We start from the raw sequence: 20,451 nt of genomic DNA on the forward strand, positions 1-20,451 counted from the left end.
TTTGGTGTGGTTAAAAAATGTAAATAAATAGATATATATGTATCATTTTTTAAAATAGAATCTGTAGAGATTATCTTGTATAACATTTCAGAAGTTTTCTGAAGAAAATGAAATTCTGTTAACATTACACCTATATGATGCCTCAACAATATTTGTTTCAGAATAGTTTCTGTCCTCCTCAAGTCTTCCAGTATAAAATGTAATGTGTCCTCAGAATATAAAAATGCAAACTTTTATTTTAAAATTTAGCAAATGCCTACCTAATGTGGCTGAAAACATTTTATATTAGAGAAGTAAAACAAACTTCATTTTTAAAATTGATTAATTGATACTCAGAATGGTCACAAAGTTAAACTTCTTGTATGATTATCTTTCTCACTTCTAATATATAAAGTTCTAGCACTTTGGTTTAAGTAATCAACAACCCTAGACTACCCTTTTAACACTTGGGAACATTATAATACTTTCTTTATCCGTTATAGATGTCAGGTTTTGCTTTGATTTGCGTTTTGTTGGTTGCTATGTTTTTCCCAGCACTTGAACCAATGAAGCATTTTGAGTTAGCTTTAAATTATAGCTCTAATATTGTTTGCTTCCTCATTGTCAAATAAAATTAGCACATAAAATTATGAAAACATAGAGTTTTGAAGCCAAAGGGTGCTTTGGAGATATCTAAATCTTTTTGAATTTCAGAGAAGTAAAATTAGTTTTTATGATCATTAGCTAGGCAGTGCCACAAATATAGGATGGAGGTAAACCTTGTCACATGAAAAATACTGAAGAGTGAATGTTTAGAATGGAATAAAATACAATTTAGGGAGAGCATGATTAGGACTTAAAATATTTAAACTACGTACGCTTCCCAGCAGGGGCAAAGCAAAGACTAAATGATGCATAGTGATATATAGAAATGCAGATTCAGGCTGGGCACAGTGGCTCACGCCTGTAATCCCAGCACTTTGGGAGCCCGAGGTGGGCGGATCATGAGGTCAGGAGTTCAAGACTAGCCTGGCCAACCTAGTGAAACCCCATCTCTACTAAAAATACAAAAAATTAGCCGGGTGTGGTGACAGGCACCTGTAATCCCAGCTACTCGGGAGGCTGAGGCAGGAGAATCGCTTGAACCCCAGAGGCGAAGGTTGCCGTGAGCCTAGATCGCACCATTGCACTCCAGCCCTGGCATCAGTGCAAGACTCTGTATGGGGGGGAAAAATGCAGATTCAGACTATAAAGAACTGTCTAATCACTAAGAAGTGGATTGTTTTAGGGTGTATTAATTCTTCATTAGAAGTCTCATGGCAGGGGCTCTGAGTCAGGGCGGGCACAAAGATATTGTTTTACTGGGTAGATGGTAGAAGTAGGTCGTCCTCCAACTACAAGAATGTGTGACTGGCAATTCATAACTCTTTATATTTTACTGCACTATTAAAATACTTAGCAATCAATACATTACCTGCCAGGATAAGTAATTGTCTATAAAGTGTCTAATGTCTAATAATGATAATAATAGATCAGTTTTCCTAACTTTAAAGGCTAACAGAATAGTAATACTAATGGTACTTTTTTGTATATTAAGTAAATGAACAGATTATTGGACTCATAATAATTTTGATACCCTAATGACATTATACTCAATATCTGTTAAATGAAGGAATAGACAGATTACTTATCATTAGCCTCAGTTGCTGCAGTTGCCCTAACATGTAAGAATTGGCTATTGCATTTAACATAGGAGCCCCCAATTTTAGAACAAATTTGCAACTTCATTCACTGAGATTTGCAATTAACATATGCTAAGCAAAAGATACTTGCAGTATATGATTGTATAGACTCTCAAGTATACAGTCGCCCCCTAAAATTGGGAATTGGGTTCATTCCAATGCCTCATTTAATTTTTAATAATTCGGTAAGCAGCATGTTTTATTTGTAATTCCAGAACCACATGAGTGAATAAACAAAGAATGTAGTCCACTTTATAAGAAATGTCAGCATCCACAGTAAGTATATCACAAATCAACTTGTACTAATAAGTTAATTTTTTATTTCCAGTTGGCAGATATCCCTGTTACAATCTGTACATATCCATTTGTATTTGATGCCCAAGCAAAAACTACTCTGTTACAGACCGATGCAGTCTTACAGATGCAGGTAAAATATTATTTGAGAGGGTTTTTTTTTTTAATTGTTTCTTTGATGTTTCTGGACAGTAAATATTTGAAATTTTCCTAGGATCAGTAATGAAGGTACACAAAGTACTTTGGGTAGCTATAAAGAAGACTGCTGCATGTGATATGTATATTCTTATGAGAGCATTTATAAAGAAAGGTTGCAGTGAAAATGGAATAACTTAACCTATAATCATTTTATATATTAAAAATTGTATAAGCCTCTTTCATTACAGAAATATTCAATCTTTATAAACCGTTTTACTAGTTTACTTGATAAGATGTTGGTTTGTTTCAAAATCTTGTTTCATTATATGTCCGCTTTTTATATGCTTGGTAAGAGATGGAAGTCACTAGAGGTGAGAGATGTTAAAAGTAGGAAGCATTTGATCTCGTTAGGAAGAAGATGTGAAATTTCCTTGAAGAAAGTTTCAATAATAAGGTATTAAACATTTTCCTGGGGTTGGTCACCATTATCTCCTATTCCTCTTTCTTTTCCCCTTCCTATCACCCTTTCCCATCCATTTTATGTTGAGAGTTCTTTCATTTATAGAGAGGATTTTTTAAACTAATTCATATTATGACTTTAAAGGGTTACAGTAAGTTTGCTTTATCATTTGATCCTGTAAATAAAAAAGATTTTGAGCTGCTTCCTCTGGTATAGAATATCTGACTATACCAACTAAGGATTAAGGAAAGGATGAAAAGAAAGCTTGAATATTTAATAGTCTAAAAATATTTTTAAAAATTAAAAACCTTCAAATCTTGGTAACCATTTTTATTCTGTTCAAATAAATGCATTTGGTATTCTAAATATTTTTGTAGTGTTCTATACTAACAGCTAGTAAGCCAATTTTTTGGAGGTCTTTGTTAAAACGATAAGTTAATAACTTGGTGATTTTACCATGGGATATTCCATTTTAGAACAAGAACTCAGGGAGAACCATAATAAAAGAACAAAAGTTTTAAATGGTAAAAGTCAAATCCTTGGTTCGTGAGCACATACCATGATCACTCAGTTAAGTGAATTTGTGTAATGCTTCCTTAGCCAGATCATTCCTTATTCTTTGTTTTTTATTTTTTATTTTTGAGACGGAGTTTCGCTCTTGTCGCCCAGGCTGTAGTGCAGTGGTACAGTCTCAGCTCACTGGAACCTCTGCCTTCCAGGTTCAAGTGATTCTCCTGCCTCAGCCTCCTGAGTAGCTGGGATTACAGGCACACACCACCACGCCCTGCTAATTTTGCATTTTTAGTAGAGACAGGATTTCACCATGTTGGCCAGGCTGGTCTTGAACTCCTGACCTCAAGTAATCTGCCCTCATTGGCCTCCCAAAGTGCTGGGATTACAGGCGTGAGCCACTGCGCCCAGCCTGTTCCTTATACTCTTTAAAGGTTTGTTTTTGCTCCTCACTCTTTACCCTCCCCTCCAGTGAATGTTTTTTAGAAAAACCAATGCTCAGATTTATCAGTATTACTACCGTTCTGTACTGGCTTACTTTAATGGTGTTATAAGTTATACATTATACATTAGTATAAAAACATTCGAAAGGGTACTCTTTATGCTCAGTTTATTAAGTTTTATGCTGTACGGGATACTTTTAGGTGCTATGTTAATTCAGTAGCATAGGAATTACAGAATACCTGTAACTAATAGGTAGAGGTTAGCTTGTTTCAGTCACAGTAGCTTTATTGTAGCATTGCTGTTAAGATGTTAATCTTTTGTTTTCCAGATGGCTATTGATCAGGCCCACAGGCAGAATGTCTCCTCTCTTTTTCTCCCAGTGATTGAATCTGTGAATCCCTGCTTAATTCTAGTGGTGCGTAGAGAAAATATTGTAGGAGATGCAATGGAAGTCCTTAGGAAAACAAAGAACATAGATTACAAGAAGCCACTCAAGGTAATTTGACATTTTCTGTGGTATAATTGGGACTTTTATTCAGAAGCTATGTTTAAAATTTTCCTATTTGTTTTTAGTGAATCTTTTAAACTTAATAAATAAAATTATATATATTTTAAACTATTAATTGTAGAGTATTAGTAATAAATAACATGTTCTAGGGTCTCCAGAATGTACTTTCATTTCTTTACAGTCTATTTGGTGTTTGCATTGTGCTATTTTAGGTTATATTTGTTGGAGAAGATGCTGTGGATGCAGGAGGGGTGCGCAAAGAATTTTTCTTGCTCATCATGAGGGAATTATTGGATCCTAAATACGGCATGTTTAGGTATTATGAAGATTCCAGGCTCATTTGGTTTTCTGATAAGGTAAAATGTCCAACCATCTAAATTACTTCTGTGTATATACCCATGTATTTATACCTGTATGTATCAAGTTAATTCAGTAAATAAGGAATTACTGCTGGATCCCTAACATATAAGATCTGCTTTATTACAATTTGAGAAATTATAAACTTTGGACTTGGAGTTGTCAAAATACATTTGATGCTTACCACACATTTCAAATTAACAAAATAAATTAAGAGATGGTTAGCCAGAAAATAATGTTGACTATTCCTTCTGCTGATTTCAATTTGAGGATTGAATAATAATCACCAGATTAACTTTTCTTTTGGGAAAAATTAATTTATCATTCGGGATCATTGATTTATCTACCTTGTCATTTAGAGCAGGTCAGCAGACTATAGCCCATTAATCTCAAAGAAAAAAAAAGTCACACCGACTCTTTTACCTATTGTCCAAGGCTACTTTCATGCTACAATAGCAGCGGCAGAGTTTGAGTAATTACAACAGTGACCCTATGTCCAGGAAACCCCAAAATATTTGCCATCTGGTTCTTTATAGAAAGTTTGCTGACCCAATTTAGTGATCATAAGTGAAAAGGATGGATCAGTTTAGTAGAACTCCTGACTTGAAAGAAATTTAGATAGAATAGCTATTGGTTGTAAAAACCTCAATGTAATATTTAATCATTCTGCCTGGAGGTTGGCTGTCTTGTGTAATGTTAGCAGCTTAGTGCCTAGACTCTAATTCATCAGGGGTTGCAAAATAGTGTGCTACTCTAATATTTCTTTTTCATTTATTAGCTTGGATACTTCTGTATAGAGAAATTTCCTCACGTTTTCTGATTCCTTAGTAGTGCAATTCATAGGAAAGGATTCTATTTAGTTACCAATTTTTCAAAAGAATGAATTGGTTCATTAGCATAGTCCACTGGTAATAATTCATTTTTTGTGTTTTGCTTTCAAGTATCATTAGGTATTCATAGGTTTAAACATACTTGATGTTTTTCAATTCACTGCAGTTATTGTCTTTATTGATGCTCATATTGTCCCATCTTTGTTCAAGGAGAGCTCTTAAGGTTGGTGCCCAAGTCCTTTTGAAACAACCTATATACTTTTTGGTACCTTCCTTGCTACCTTGTGTACTTACTATGACAGAATGTTCCAGACTTATCTTACACATTTACTGCCTACCGGTACCAACATTACCACCAATATTATGATTACTAAAATGTTTTAAATTGTTTTTCAGTTCTTTTTGTACAAAGAGTATACCCTAATATAGACAGCCAGATAATATAGTTTTGATATCATTTAAAATTGTTATACTCTATTGTTACACCACCAAGTGAATACTCATTTAAGCTAACTTATTTTTAGGGATTGCTTGTTCAAATTCAATTTAGTTTTACAATAATATAAAATGCCTACATAGTTCCAAAGTCAAATCTACAAAATAAGATGTGTTAAAAGAAGTCAAGCTCCACCTTGTTTTCCCCCTCTTCCTATGGGTGATCTTTTGAAAATGTATGGGCTATCCTCCTTTAAATATATATATATATATATATATATATATATATATGTAGATAGCAATATATTACATACCAAAGTAATTTTCCTGGTTTTGACCATGGCTATGTAAGCTGTTACCACTGGAGAAAACTGAGTGAAGGGTACATGGGAGTTCTTTATATTATTTGTGCAATTTAGGTGTCTTTTTTTTTTTTTTTGAGACTGAATCTCCCTCTGTCGCCCAGGCTGGAGTACAGTGGCGCACTCTCGGCTCACTGCAAGCTCTGCCTCCCAGGTTCATGCCATTCTCCTGCCTCAGCCTCCCGAGTAGCTGGGACTACAGGCGCCTGCCACCATGCCCGGCTAATTTTTTTTATATTTTTAGTAGAGACGGGGTTTCACCGTGTTAGCCAGGATGGTCTCGATCTCCTGACCTTGTGATCCACCTGCCTCGGCCTTCCAAAGTGCTGGGATTACAGGCGTGAGCCACCGCGCCCGGCCTCCAATTTATGAGTCTTTAAGATATTTTAAAATAAGTATTTTTTTGGCCGGGCACAGTGGCTCACACCTCTAATCCCAGCTCTTTGGGAGGCCAAGGTGGAGGTCAGGAGTCCAAGACCAGTCTAGCCAACGTGATGAAACCCTGTCTCTACTAAAAATACAAAAATTAGCTGGGCGTGGTGGTACATGCCTGTAATCCCAGCTACTCGGAAAGCTGAGGCAGGAGAATCGCTTGAACCCAATAGACGGAGGTTGCAGTGAGCCAAGGTCGCGCCACTGCACTCCAGCCTGGTGACAAAACGAGACTCTCTTTAGTGACGTTTAGCTGTTTGGATAGAGGTAAGGATAAGAGCAACAGTTGATTTTAATCACGTTTTGGTTTTAACAAGTGAATGTAACACAGAAGGGAGTAAAAGGCAAGGGAGTTATTATAGTGAGGGATTATGGAATTTCAGCTTTGTGTGGACTTGGTTTGGACAAATAAATAAATTGTGACGGTGGAATTGTATTGAGGGGCTGAGATAAGAAGTCAGAGGTAATGGTTAGTTATGGAATGCTTGAAATTGAGATTTGGAGGGTTGTAGTTGAATGTAAGATATAACCATGGGTATGGGCATTGAGGTGTGGTGGAGAACAAGATTGTTGGAAACAGACAGGTCCAGAAACTGAGAGGCTAGTGTGTTGTATGCATTTTTTTTGTCTGGATATTGAAGTTGCCAAAAACGATGGCAGAAATAGTGGTAGAGAAAGAAAGCATAAGATAGTGCCAAAGTTTGTGAATGAAGGAATTGTGGAAGGTTTTTTATACAACTGCCCAAGGAACAGTTGCAGGGAATATAGTCAGTTGGCCCGTGTTTCAAAGGAGTTGGAAATTTTAGGATGGCAAATGGAAGGAAGTCTAGAAACACAGAAGAGCAAGGAGACCTACCTTAGCTCTAGACGCAATCATATGAAGGATTGAAAAGTGACACCATTTGTGAGAGCTGCAGAAGAAATGGTGTCCTCAGGAGACAGTCTTGTTTCCTTAGACAAAAAGGGGAAAAAATTTGGAGTTTAGGATACAAGCAGTTTTCCAGATGGTAGATTGTGAGTTCCAGAACAAACAGTGAAAGGGTTTGGTGGAGGAAGGACAGTCATAAAATTGTGTCAGACTTGAGGGCATCCCACAATGCCATATGGATGTGGGTTTAGGGATAACCTATGAGTTTCGAGGCTTTGTATTTGTTCTGTAAACAGGCATATAAGACATGATGGAGTTAGTCCTAATGGCCTCTGAGGTAAGTGGACAATCTGCTCAAATCCTAGCCTCCTTCCTGGCACTGGTCTCTTTATAAATAGGGAAGTTTGTAGTGGTGTAGCAGGTAGAATTTGAGAGGACATATGAGGTTGGGGGCTGTGTTGCTAGAAACACAGAGTTCTGTCTGCCCTTTAGTCAGTTTTAAAGAGATAATGTTTTGAGACAAAGGGAGGGGCAGTTGTAATAAGCTTTATCATGAATCTCTTTGGGACCTTTCAAGTTCTATCTCACCTTGGCTGGTGAGAGCCCCTTGGAGCCGGCTCTACTCTTTGGTGTACTTCTGACATATCCCCATTATTCTTCAAGCATTTCCTTACATTTGGTACGGTAAACATTCCAGGTTTATCTTGTGTTTTCTCCACCCCAGCCGTGGCATTAGCATTTTTCGTAAGAGCCGTGTCTTCTTTAAGTGGAAAATGGTATTTAGAAATCAAGCTCTGGGTGCTAAGTGTAGTACTTCTTGCTTCCGGGGAGTCAGTAGTTCTACTGGGTTCTTTCAGCTGATAGAAATAGGATCTGTATGTGTGTATACACACATGCATCCATAGACTTATCTATATTTAGAGCTGTATATATGTTGAAGACCATGAAATCAAACTGATACTTCTAATTCTATCCAAACACCAAAGAATTTACTCTAGCCTTTTTCCTTTCCATATTATGTATATAACTTTCATCATCAATAAGAAACCTTACTGCCATAATCTTTAAGATATTTACTTAAATCTCCCCTGTAGGGCTGGGTGTCGTGGCGCACGCCTGTAATCCCAGCACTTTGGGAGGCCGAGGTGGTGGGATCACGTGAGGTCAGGAGTTCAAAACCAGCCTGGCCAACATGGTGAAACCCTGTCTCTACTAAAAATACAAAAATTAGCTGGGCATGGTGGAATGCATCTGTAATCCCAGCTATTTAGGAGGCTGAGGCAGGAGAATCACTTGAACCTGGATGGCGGAGGTTGCAGTGAGCCGAGATCATGCCACTACACTCCAGCCTGGGGACAGAGCAAGACTGTGTCTCAAAAAAAAAAAAAAAAAAAATCTCCCCTGTATGTATCCATGGAGTCTTCAGGCTGCACTGGTCAAAAGCTCAACCTCAGACATACTGGACCACCCTCTCAGAGAAGGTATAATAGTAGGATGTTACCTGTGGATTTTTCCCAAATTCCCTTTATGGTGTTAAGGAAATTCCCTTCTGTCCCTAGTTTGTTCAGCATTTTTATCATAAAAGAATATTGGAGATACTCTTTTGTGTAATGGTTTTCCTTTTTTTTTTGTTTTTTGTTTTGTTTTTTGTTTTTTTGATTGATGGAGTCTTGCTCTATCCTCCAGGCTGGAGTGCAGTGGCACAATCTCAGCTTACTGCAAACTCCACCTTCCAGGTTCAAGCGATTCTCTTGCCTCAGCCTCCCAAGTAGCTGAGATTACAGGTGTGCACCACCATACCTGGCTAGTTTTTTATATTGTTGGTAGAGACGAGGTTTCACCATGTTGGCCAGGCTGGTCTCAAACTACTGACCTCAAGTGATCCACCTGCCTCAGCCACTCAAAGTGCTGGCATGAGCCACCGCGCCCAGCTATGTGATGCTTTTTCTACATCAGTAGAGATTACCATGTGGTTTGTTTCATTCTGTTAATATGGTACATTATGCTGGTTGATTTTCTTATGTTGAATCACCCTTGCATTCCTGGGGTAAATCCCACTTGGTAATAGTGTATAATCCTTTTAATAGGCTACTTGATTGAGGTTGCTATTATTTTGTTGACAATTTTCACATCTATAGTCATAAGGGATATTGGTTTGTAGGGTTGGATTTTTGTTTGTTACTGTTTTTTTGTTTTGGGGTGCGTGTGCAAGGTCCTTTTCTGGTATTTTGATAGTGATGACCTCATAGAATGATTTAGGAAATATTCCCTCTGCTGTGATCTTTTGGAAGAGTTTGAGAATTGGTGTTAATTCTCCTTTAAATGTTTGGTAGAATCTGATCCTTGGCTTTTCTTTGTTGGAAGATTTTTATTATTTTTATTTTTTATTTTTTTTGAGACAGAGTCTCACTTTGTCACCCCAGCTGGAGTGCAGTGGCACGATCTCAGCTCACTGCAACCTCCGCCTCCTGGGTTCAAGCGATTCTCCTGCCTCAGCCTCCCAAGTAGCTGGGACTACAGGTGCATGCCACCATGCCTGGCTTAGTTTTTGTATTTTTTGTATTTTTATTTTATTTTATTTTATTTTTTAGTAGAAACGGGGTTTCACTGTGTTAGCCAGGATGATCTCGATCTCCTGACCTTGTGATCTGTCCTCCTCGGCCTCCCAAAGTACTGGGATTACAGGAGTGAGCCCCTGCGCCCGGCCTGGAAGATTTTTTAATTATAGATTTAATCTCTTTAATTTTTATGGGTTTATTCAGATTTTCTAGTTTTTTTGTAGTGTTAACTGAGTTCAGTTGGTCCTTCGTATCTGTGGGTTTCACATCTATGGATTCAACTAAACACAGATAAAAATAATTGGAAAAAAAATTGCATCTGTACTGAACATGTAACAGACTTTTTGTCATTATTCCTTAAACAATATAGGATAACAGCTATTCACATAACATTTACATTGTATTTGGTATTATAAGTATTTTAGAGATTATTTTAAATATACAGGATGATGTGCATACATTATATGCAAATACTCTACACCATTTTATATCAGGGACTTGAGTATCCTTGAATGTTGGTATTAGCTGCAGGTCCTGGAACCAATCCTCCGTGAATACCAGAGGAGAACTGTAGTTTGTGGGTTTCTAGGAATTTGTCCATTTCCTCTAGGTTATCTATTTTGTTGGTATACAATTGCTCATAATGTTTTCTTATAATCTTATTTCTGTAAAATAATAATGGCCCCACTTTCATTCCTGATTTTAGTCATTTTAATCTTCTTTTTTCCTTGGTCAGTCTAGCTAAAGGCTTGTCACTTTGTTAACCTTTTAAAAGAACCAACTTTTGGCTTCGTTGCTTCTGTCTATTTTTCTTTTTTTTTTTTTTAAGCAAAAGTAATTCTGCTTCATTGATGTAGGAATTAGTATAATCATTGAAATATATCCAGAGGGTGCAGCCTTTATAGGAAAAGAGGAAGTCAGCATTAATTTTTTTAAAATACTAACACTTAACTACAAGTGCAAAGTTAAACAACAGGACTCCTATAGATTGTGCATTAAAGGTGAAGTCAAGAGGAAAAATGATGCCGGGAAATAACAATTTTCTCTTCTTTTTAAAAAAAGTTCAATAGGTTTTTGGGAAACAGGTGGTGTTTGGTTGCATGAGTAAGTTCTTTAGTGGCGATTTCTGAGATTTTGGTGCACCCATCACCCGAGCAATATACACTGTACCCAATGTGTAGTCTTTTATCCCTCACCCCCGCCCCCACCCTCTCCCACAAGTCCCCGAAGTCCATTGTATCATTCTAATGCATTTGCATCCTCATAGCTTGGCTCCTGCTTATGAGTGAGAACATAGGATGTTTGGTTTCCCATTCCTGAGTTATTTCTCTGAGAATAATGGTCTCCAGGTCCACTGAGGTTGCTGTGAATGCCATTATTGCATTCCATGTTATAGCTGAATAGTATTCCACGGTATGTATATTTTTTTATCCACTTGTTGATTGATGGGCATTTGGGCTGGTTCCATATTTTTGCAATTGCGAATTGTGCCACTGTAAACATACATGTGCAAGTATCTTTTTTGTATAACTTCTTTTCCTCTGGGTAGATAACCAGTAGTGGGATTGCTGGATCAAATGGTAGATCTACTTTTAGTTCTTTTTTTTTTTTTTGAGATGGAGTCTCACTCTGTTGCCCAGGCTGGAGTGCAGTGGCGCTATCTTGGCTCGCTGCAAGCTCTGCCTCCCGGGTTCATGCCATTCTCCTGCCTCAGCCTCCCAAGTAGGTGGGACTGCAGGCACCCACCACCACAGCTGGCTAATTTTTTATTTTTATTTTTAGTAGAGACAGGGTTTCACTGTGTTAGCCAGGATGGGCTCGATCTCCTGACCTCGTGATCCACCCGCCTCAGCCTCCCAAAGTGCTGGGATTACAGGCGTGAGCCACCGCGCCTGGCCAACTTTTAATTCTTTTTAAAAATTGTATTTATTTATTTATTTTGAGGGTGCGAGATAGAGTCTTGCTCTGTCACCCAGGCTGGAATGCAGTGGCACAGTCTCGGCTCACTGCAACCTCTGCCTCCCATGTTCAAGCCATTCTTGTGCCTCAGCCTCCCAAGTAGCTGGGACTGTAGGCGCACCTCACCACGCCCAGCTAGTTTTTGTATTTTTAGTAAAGACAGTGTTTTGGCATGTTGGCCAGGCTGGTCTTGAACTCCTGACCTCAGGTTATTCCCCTACCTCAGCCTCCCAAAGTGCTGGGATTACAGGTGTGAGCCACCATGCCTGGCCTACTTTTAGTTCTTTAGGGAATCTCCACACTGTTTTCCATAGTGGTTGTACTAGTTTACCTTCCCACCAACAGTGCAGAGTGTTCCCTTTTCACCACATCCATGCCAACATCTACTGTTTTTTTATTTTTTTATTATGGCTATCCTTGTGGGGGTAAGGTGGTATTGCATTGTGGTTTTGATTTGCATTTCCCTGATCATTAGTGATGTTGAGCAGTTTTTCTTTTTTTTTCTTTTTGCCATTTGTATATCTACTTTTGAGAATTGTCTATTCATGTCCTTAGCCCACTTTTTGATGGGATTGTTTTTTTCTTGCTGAATAATTATCTGAGTTCCTTGTAAATTCTGGATTGTGTATTATTTTTCTATTCTCTAATACATTTATCACTGCTTTAATATTTAGTTTTCTCCATCTGCTAGCTTTGGGTATAGTTTGTTCTTAGTTCCTTAGGATATAAACTTAGGTTATTGACTTGAGATCATTCCCTTTTTTTTAGTTTAAGTGTTTACAACTATTAGTTTCCCTCTGAACACTATTTTTGCATCCTATAAGTTGTAGTATGCTGTGTTTTCATTAGTCTCTTAAGTATTTTCTAATTTCCCTTGTGATTTCTTCTTTGATCTTTTGGTTGTTTAAGAGTGTATTGTTTAGACTGGGCATGGTGGCTCATGCCTGTAATCCCAGCACTTTGGGAGGCCAAGGCGGGCAGATCACCAGGTCAGGAATTCGAGACCAGCCTGGCCAACATGGTAAAACCCCGTCTCTGCTAAAAATACAAAAAAAAAAAAAAAAAAAAAAGGTGTATTGTTTAATTTCCATATGTTTGTGAATTTTCCAGATTTCCTTTTGTTATTTCTAGTTTCATTCCATTATGATATGAGAAGATAATTTTTTATGATTTTAGTCTTTTTAAAATTTATCGAAAGTTTTGTGACCTAACATATGGTCTATCCTAGAAGATGTTCCATGTACACTTAAAAAGAATGTTTATTCTACTTTTATTGGGTAGAGTATTCTATATATGTCTGATAGGTCTTGTTGGTTTATAATGTAGTTCAGGTTCTCTATTTCCTTATTGATCTTTGGATTGTTGTATACATTAATGATAGTGGGATATTAAAGCTACCAGTTATTATCTTAGAACTGTCTATACCTCCCTTTGATTCTGTCAGCTTTTGCCTTATATATTTTGGAGCTGTGTTGTTAGGTTCATAACTATTTGTAATTGTTATATCTTCTTGATGAATTGACCCTGTTATCAATATTTGTCTCATATCAATTTTGCATCATATTAGTCTATTTTGTCTTAGTATAGTTTCTCTAGCTCTCTTTTGTTACTATTTACATGGAATAACTGTTTTCCACCTATTTCTGTCTTTGGACCTAAAGCAAGACTTGTATTTTTTTAAAGACTTGTTTTGTGGCCTAACATATATGGTCCATCCGTATGTTGCAGAGAACAATGTGTATTCTTCAGCTGCTGGATGAAATGTCCTATAAATATCTGTTAAATCCATTTGGTCTGTAGTGCAGATTAAGTCCAATGTTTCTTCATTGATTTTCTGTTAGAATGATCTGTCCAATGCTGTAAGTGGAGTGTTGAAGTCTCCAGCTATTATTGTATTGGGGTCTCTCTCTCTCTCTTTAGCGGTAATAATATTTGCTTCATATATCTGGGCAGTCCAGTATGGGTGCATATTTATATTTGTAATTTTGTTTTGTTTTGTTTTGTTTTGAGACAGAGTCTCGCCTTGTCACCCAGGCTGGAGTGCAGTGGCTCAATCTTGACTCAATGCAACCTCTACCTCCCAGGTTCATACTATTCTCCTGCCTCAGCCTCCCGAGTAGCTGGGACTACAGGTGTGTGCCACCATGCCCAGTTAATTTTTGTATTTTTAGTAGAGATGAGGTTTCACCATGTTGGCCAGGATGGTCTCGATCTCTTGACCTCATGATCCGCCCACCTCGGCCTCCCAAAGTGTTGGGATTACAGGTGTGAGCCACCGCGTCTGGCCTATATTTGTAATTGTTATATCTTCTTGCTTAATTGACCCCTTTATCGTTATATAATGACCTTCTTTGTCTTCTTTTATAGTTTTTGTCTTGCATCTGTTTTGTCTAATACCTTGTATTAGACAAAATAGTTAACATTTGCATGGAATATCTTTTTCCATCTCTTTATTTTCAGTATATGTGTCTTGACAAGTGAAGTGTGTTTCTTCTAGGCAGCAGATCATTGGGTCTTGTTTTTTTTGTGTGTGTGTGTGTGTGTTTTATCCATTTACCTAGTCTGTGTCTTTTGATTGGAGAGTTTAGTCCATTTATATTGATTGATAAGGAGTTACTCTTGCTTTTTTTTTTTTTTTTTTTTTTGACATAGGGTCTTGCTCTGTCACCCAGGCTAGAATGCAGTGGTGTGATCACAACTCACTGAAGCCTCTCCTGGATTCCAGTGATCCTCCCACTTCAGCCACCAAGCAGCTAGGACTATAGGCACGTGCCACCATGCTTGGCCAATTTTTATATTTTGTATAGAGATGGAGTTTCACCATGTTGCCCAGGCTGGTCTCAAATTCCTGGGCTCAAGTGATCTGCCTACCTCCACCTCACTAAGTGCTATGTAAGCCAGCAGTGCCCAGCTATTCCTGCCATTTTTAAATGTGTTCTGGTTGTTTTTTGCCCTTCCTTCCTTCCTTCTTCCTTCCTTCCTTCCTTCCTTCCTTCCTTCCTTCCTTCCTTCCTTCCTTCCTTCCTTCCTTCCTATTCCATTCCTTTTTGTGAAAGTGACTTTTCTCTGGTGGTATGTTTTGATTTCTTTTTTTTTATTTTTCGTGTATCTGTCGTATGTTTTTTGATTTGAGTTTACCATGAGGCTTGCAAATAGCTTATAACCCAATATTGTAAACACCAATTACATAAACTAACATGCAAAGAGAAAACTAATAAAAACTTTATGCTTTAACTGTGTTCCCCTGGTTTTTAACTTTGTGTTGTTTCTGTTTATTTTACTACACTGTCTATGTCTTGTAGCTGTAGTTATTATTTTTTATTGGTTCATGTTTTAGTCTTTATACTCAAGATATGGGTAGTTTATACACCACAATTAGAGTGTCATAATGTTCTGTTTTTCTGTGTATTTACTATTACCAGTGAGTTTTGCTCCTTCACATGATATTGCTCATTAAAGTTCTTATCTTTCAGACTGAAGAACTCAATTTAGTTTTTCTTCTTGAACAGGTCTCATGTTGATAAAATCCCTCAGCTTTTATTTTTCTGGGAAGATCTTTATTTGTCCTTCATGTTTGAAGGATATTTTCACTGGATATACATACTATTCTAGGATAAAAGTTTTTTCCTTCAGCACTGTAAATATGTCATGCCATTCTCCTGGCCTGTAAGGTTTCCATTGAAAAGTCTACTGCTAGATGTACTGGAGCTCCACTGTATGTTGTTTCTTTTCTCTTGCTGCTTTCAGGATCCTTTCTTTATCCTTGAACTTTGGGAGTTTGATTATTAAATATCTTGAAGTAGTCTTATTTGGGCTAAATTTGCTCTGTATTCTGTAACCTTCTTGTACTTGAATATTGATACCTTTCCCTAGGTTTGGGATGTTCACTGTTATTATCTCTTTGAACAAACTTTCCATCCCATTTCTTTCTCTACCTCCTCTTTAAGGCCAATAACTCTTAGATTTGCCCTTTTGAGGCGATTCTCTAGATCTTGTAGGAGTGCTTCATTCTTTCTTGTTTTTTCTTTTGGCTCCTCTGATTGTGTACTTTGAAATAGCCTGTCTTCAAGCTCACTAATCGCTTCTTTTTCTTGGTCAGTTCCACTGTTGACAGACACTGATGCATTATTCTTCAGCATGTCAGTTGCATTTTTCAACTCTAGAATTTCTGTTTCTTTTTATTTTACTCTGTTAAATTTATCTGATAGGATTCTGAGTACCTTTTCTGTGTTATCTTGAATTTCTTTTTCCTCAAAACAGCTATTTTGAATTCTCTATCTGACTGAAAGGTCATATATCTCTGTCTCTCCATGATTGGTCACTGGTGCCTTATTTAGTTCGTTTGGTGAGGTCATGTTTTCCTGGGTGGTTGTGATGTTTGTGGATGTTCATTGGTGTCTGGGCACTGAAGAGTTAGGTATTTATTGTAGTCTTCACAGTCTGGTTTTATTTGTACTCATCCTTCTTAGGAAGGCCTTCCAGGTATTTGGAGGGACTTGGGTGTTGTGATCTAAGTTTTTGGTCATTGCAGCCATATCTGCATTAGGGGGCACCCCAAGCCCAATATCACTGTGTCTCTTGCAAACTAAGAGGTACTGTCCTGGTCTTGGATAAGATTTGGAAGAATCCTCTGGATTGTCAGGCAGAGACTCTTGTTCTCTTTCCTCACTTTTTCCCAGAGTCTTTCTATGCTGAGCTCTCTGGAGCTGGGGGAGGGGTGACACCAGCACCTTTGTAGCCACCACTACTGGGACTGCACTGGGTCAGACCTGAAGCCAGCACAGCACTGGGTCTCACCTAAGGCTCATGGTAACCACTGCCTGGCTACTGCCTTTGTTTGCTTAAGGCCCTAGGGCTCTGCAGTCAGCAGTTGGTGAAGCCAGCCAAGCTTGTGTTCTTCCCTTCAGTGCAGAGAGTTCCCCTCAGTCCCAGTTGGGTCCACAAATGCTGTCTGAGAGCCAGGGCTTGGAGTCAGAAACCTTAAGGAACCTACCTGGTGCTCTGTTCTACTGTGGCTGTGCTGGCATCCAAGCCACAAGGCAAAATTGTTCCCACTCTACAGGCCCCATCCATAGAATAATTAGGTGGGGACCTGTCAAAGGAGAATCCTCAAATGTCAGCATATATTGGTTTTTTTATCCTTTGGGTTTTCAAGAAAGGTTGTAACCCTGGATGTCTGTGTTTTAGTAGTGTTCTGGACCCTGGAAAGGGAAGCTAGGATTCTCCTTGTTCACTGTACAGACCTTCATTTGATCCCTTTGTTTTCAGTGCAGCACCCTAACTATCAGCTGTCTCAGATTCCAGACCCTCTGGTTCAGGCTCTCCAAAAAGGCAAAGGACTTTCCACCAAGCATCCTAGTTTCAACCCCACTCTAATACCTCTGCGTTTTAGAGTCTTTATGTTTACCAGCTGAGCTAACTGGGCTACCTCTGATATTGCGGGTATTGGTACTTCCAGTTCCTGAGCCTGTGGCACAAATTAGCTGTGAGTTACTATTTCAATTTTTTCTGCTTTACCAATTCAGTTACCAGCCATTTGTCTACTTTTCATATTTTGAAATGTTATTAACATCTCTTTATTGCTCTTACCTCCCTTATTCTCTTTTTTCCTGTGGACTTATACCATTTTTCCTCCTTCTCTTTTAGAGGGTTTTAGGAGGGGGAAAGATTTAACACATTAATCAGTCTGCTCTATTTAAGAACTTTCTAAACTTAAACAGAATTAAGACATAACAGCACAGAAAGATTAATTCGACCACTGAAAACTGTTACATTTATGCATAGCAGAAAACATAAAATTGAAAAGCATGTAACAGGCTGGGTTGTATGTAACAAATATGACACAGAGTAATACTCCTAATATATGAAGAATTCAAATACAAATACTTAAGAAAAACATTATCCCCCAAAAGATAAGTGGGCAAAGTACCTGGAGAGATATTTCATGAGCACATATGTATCTCTGATTTTCAGTATCACAAATAGTCAGAAATGTGTACTAAAGCAAGTTGTCATTTTAAACTCAAAAGAAAAATGTGTTTGTGTGTGCATAGAGTATATATACAGATGAAAACGTGAAGAGTAGAGCATTTTCCTGGACTGCAAATGGCAGTTTAAACTGGAACAGGAGCTGGCGCAGTATCTCACGCCTGTAATCTCAGCACTTTGGGAGGCCGAGGCGGGTGGATCACCTGAGGTCAGGGGTTCGAGACCAGCCTGACCAACATGGAGAAACCCCATTTCTACTGAAAATACAAAATTAGCCAGGCATGGTGGCTCATGCCTGTAATCCCAGCTACCCGGGAGGCTGAGCCAGGAGAATCACTTGAACCCAGGAGGTGGAGGTTGCCGTGAGCCAAGATCGCGTCATTGCACTCCAGCCTGGGCAACAAGAGTGAAACTCCATCTCAAAAACAAACAAACAAACAAACTGGAACGGGGGTAGAGGAAAACAGATTAGCAATAAGCTTGACTGTCTTTTGACTTATGAATTCTTCCTTAGGAAGTAGAATTTCTCCTAGGGAAATATTTCAAACTATGGACAAAAATATGCAAAAAGATGTCCATCTTATTTTTAATACTACTAGCTAGGTAGAATAACTGACATTTATTGAACCTTTAGTGTGTGTTTCAAGAAGTGTGCTAGAAGTGTTTAACGTATATTATCCCATGTAATCCTCACAACAACCATATGAGATAAATACTATATTTACCTTCTTTGAAAACACAGAGTCTAGACTGCTAAACCAGGCTGGAGCCCAGGTCTTATTTAAAACATTTATTCTTTAACCATCATGCTCACAATTTTCGGTAAATACATATTACTTTTATAAAGATGAGGGAAAAAAATAAACATTTTCAGCGTGTCAGTAGTGTAAGTATGTTTCAGTTATCTAAGCATCCAAGGAGAGTAAAACAGCTAAATTTAGCAACTCATTGTACTTTTATGATACAATATGCAGCCATTAAAAAGTCATGTTTTGGCCAGGCACGGTGGCTCACGCCTGTAATCCCAGCACTTTGGGAGGCTGACGTGAGCAGATCACCTGAGGTCAGGAGTTTGAGACCAGCCTGACCAATATGGTGAAACCCCGTCTCTACTAAAAATACAAAAATTAGCCTGGCTGTGGTGGTGTGTGCCTGAGGCGGGAGAATCTCTTGAACCCAGGAGGCATACGTTGCAGTGAGCAGAGATCACACCACTGCACTCCATCCTGGGTGACGGAGGGAGACCTTATCTCAAAAAAAAAAAAAAAAACAAAAAAAAGTTGTGTTTTAGAAGAACATTTAATAACATAATACTCATGTAATTAGAAAATGAGATAAAATCTTAAATACAGTGTATTAAAAATATTTTTCTGAGCTTATTATAGGTGGAAATACACAAAAAATTTTTAATCATTATTCCTGAGTGAATGGTTTACAGGTGTTTATTCATTTTCTTTTCTATGTTTTTTCTTTGTTTTCCAAATTTCGAATGTGTATTACTTTTTAAATCAGAAAAAAAGTTATAGTAATTATTTCACCTATTAACTTAATGTCGAATGACATGAATATGCTTATATGTCTGGGAAAAAACAGTTGTAAAGTCATATGTATAGTACGATTTCAGCTAGATATATTTTTTTTAAGTCTGAGAAAATATGCTACATGGAAATGTACAAAAATACTAACAGTGATGTTATCCCAGGGAGACAGTAATGAGGATGAACTTTTGTTATTTATTACTTTTTTCTCTATCTTCAAAATTGTATATGAGCATATTTATGTAATCTTAGAAAATTTAATATTTTAACTTGGAGGACATGTGTTTACTTTTTCTTATATTTTTAGACATTTGAAGACAGTGATTTGTTCCATTTGATTGGTGTTATCTGTGGCTTAGCAATTTATAATTTTACCATTGTGGACCTCCATTTTCCTTTGGCTTTATATAAGAAACTACTGAAAAAGAAGCCATCCTTGGATGATTTGAAAGAACTAATGCCTGATGTTGGGAGGTTAGTTGGAAAAAAAAGTCAAAAGGTAGTAGGGTTTGGGAGGTAAGAAGTGGGGAAGGTACAGAAAGCTTTCCTTCTATGAAAAAATATATTTTGTTCTTCTTGTTAAATTTCTGAAATAAACAAATGCCCTTCTAATAAAGGAAAATCCATTATGTTTCTCAGATCAAAATTTTCTATTGAAAGACTAAATTTGGCTGGCCCAGTGGCCCACACCTGTAATCCTAGCATTTTGGGAGACCGAGGCAGGTGGATCACCTGAGGTCAGGAGTTTGAGACCAGCATGGAGGTCAGGAGTTCGAGACTAGTATGACCAACATGGCGAAACCCCATCTATACTAAAATACAAAAATTAGCCAGGCGTGGTGGCCCACGCCTGTAGTCCCAGCTACTCAGGAGGCTGAGGCAGGAGAATTGCTTGAACCCAGGAGGCGGAGGTTGCAGTGAGCCAAGATTGCGCCATTGCACTCCAGCCTGGGTGACAGAGCAAGACTCCGTCTCAAAAAAAAAGAAAGACTAAATTTTTAGTTGTTTGACAATACCTTGCAAATATCAGATAATCACCTTAGGAAACT

The 20,451-nt window shown here is 37.9% G+C and overlaps 1 protein-coding gene across 20 annotated transcripts in view; it reads left to right on the plus strand.

The window, feature by feature from the left end:
• The window catches only part of HERC4 (HECT and RLD domain containing E3 ubiquitin protein ligase 4), a 153,932-nt gene that overhangs the window by 115,615 nt on the left and 17,866 nt on the right, over positions 1-20,451 (plus strand). For all 20 annotated transcript variants that reach the window (XM_004049487.4, XM_004049486.4, XM_063710056.1 and 17 more), the window contains 4 exons: positions 2,050-2,148; positions 3,896-4,063; positions 4,288-4,431; positions 19,710-19,876. In XM_004049487.4, coding sequence (XP_004049535.1) covers positions 2,050-2,148; positions 3,896-4,063; positions 4,288-4,431; positions 19,710-19,876 — 578 coding nt within the window. The remainder of the gene's footprint in view (positions 1-2,049; positions 2,149-3,895; positions 4,064-4,287; positions 4,432-19,709; positions 19,877-20,451) is intronic.

Source organism: Gorilla gorilla, chromosome 8 (assembly GCF_029281585.2).
Source record: "Gorilla gorilla gorilla isolate KB3781 chromosome 8, NHGRI_mGorGor1-v2.1_pri, whole genome shotgun sequence".
In the NCBI taxonomy this organism is placed as follows: domain Eukaryota; kingdom Metazoa; phylum Chordata; class Mammalia; order Primates; family Hominidae; genus Gorilla; species Gorilla gorilla.